Below are 366 nucleotides of genomic sequence, written 5' to 3' on the forward strand. Positions count from 1 at the left end.
CACACACACACACACAGTATCTCAAACATTCAGCCTTTTGCTTCTAATGAGGTAACTTCGGCCCACAACTGTTGTTGTGTGTCTTCTGCTCCGTCTCGTTTCTCTCCACTGCACACCACCTAGTGTGAGAGATAATGCTGAGGAGATATTCCCCTCCAATAAGCCTGTGAATGCTTCTTCTGTGTAATCATTTGTCTTTTGTTCACTTGTGTGTCTGCAAACAGCACGGGAGGCTGCCATGTGGGAGCTGGAAGAGCGCCATCTGCAGGAGAAACACCAGCTGTTCAAACAGCAGCTCAAAGACCAGTACTTCATGCAGAGACACCAGCTGCTCAAGAGACACGAGAAGGTACAGGCTGGATGAGG

At 48.9% G+C, this 366-nt stretch overlaps 1 protein-coding gene across 1 annotated transcript in view; it reads left to right on the top strand.

Annotated features, from left to right (window-relative positions):
* slkb (STE20-like kinase b) overlaps positions 1-366 on the top strand; it is a gene marked incomplete in the record, with an annotated part of 19,072 nt that overhangs the window by 16,200 nt on the left and 2,506 nt on the right. The window contains 1 exon segment of the mRNA XM_035659783.1: positions 225-349. Within this exon segment, the coding sequence (XP_035515676.1) occupies positions 225-349 (125 nt within the window).

This window comes from Morone saxatilis, unplaced genomic scaffold, assembly GCF_004916995.1.
Source record: "Morone saxatilis isolate NCDOM2014 unplaced genomic scaffold, NCSU_SB_2.0 Contig17, whole genome shotgun sequence".
Classification (NCBI taxonomy): Eukaryota; Metazoa; Chordata; class Actinopteri; family Moronidae; genus Morone; species Morone saxatilis.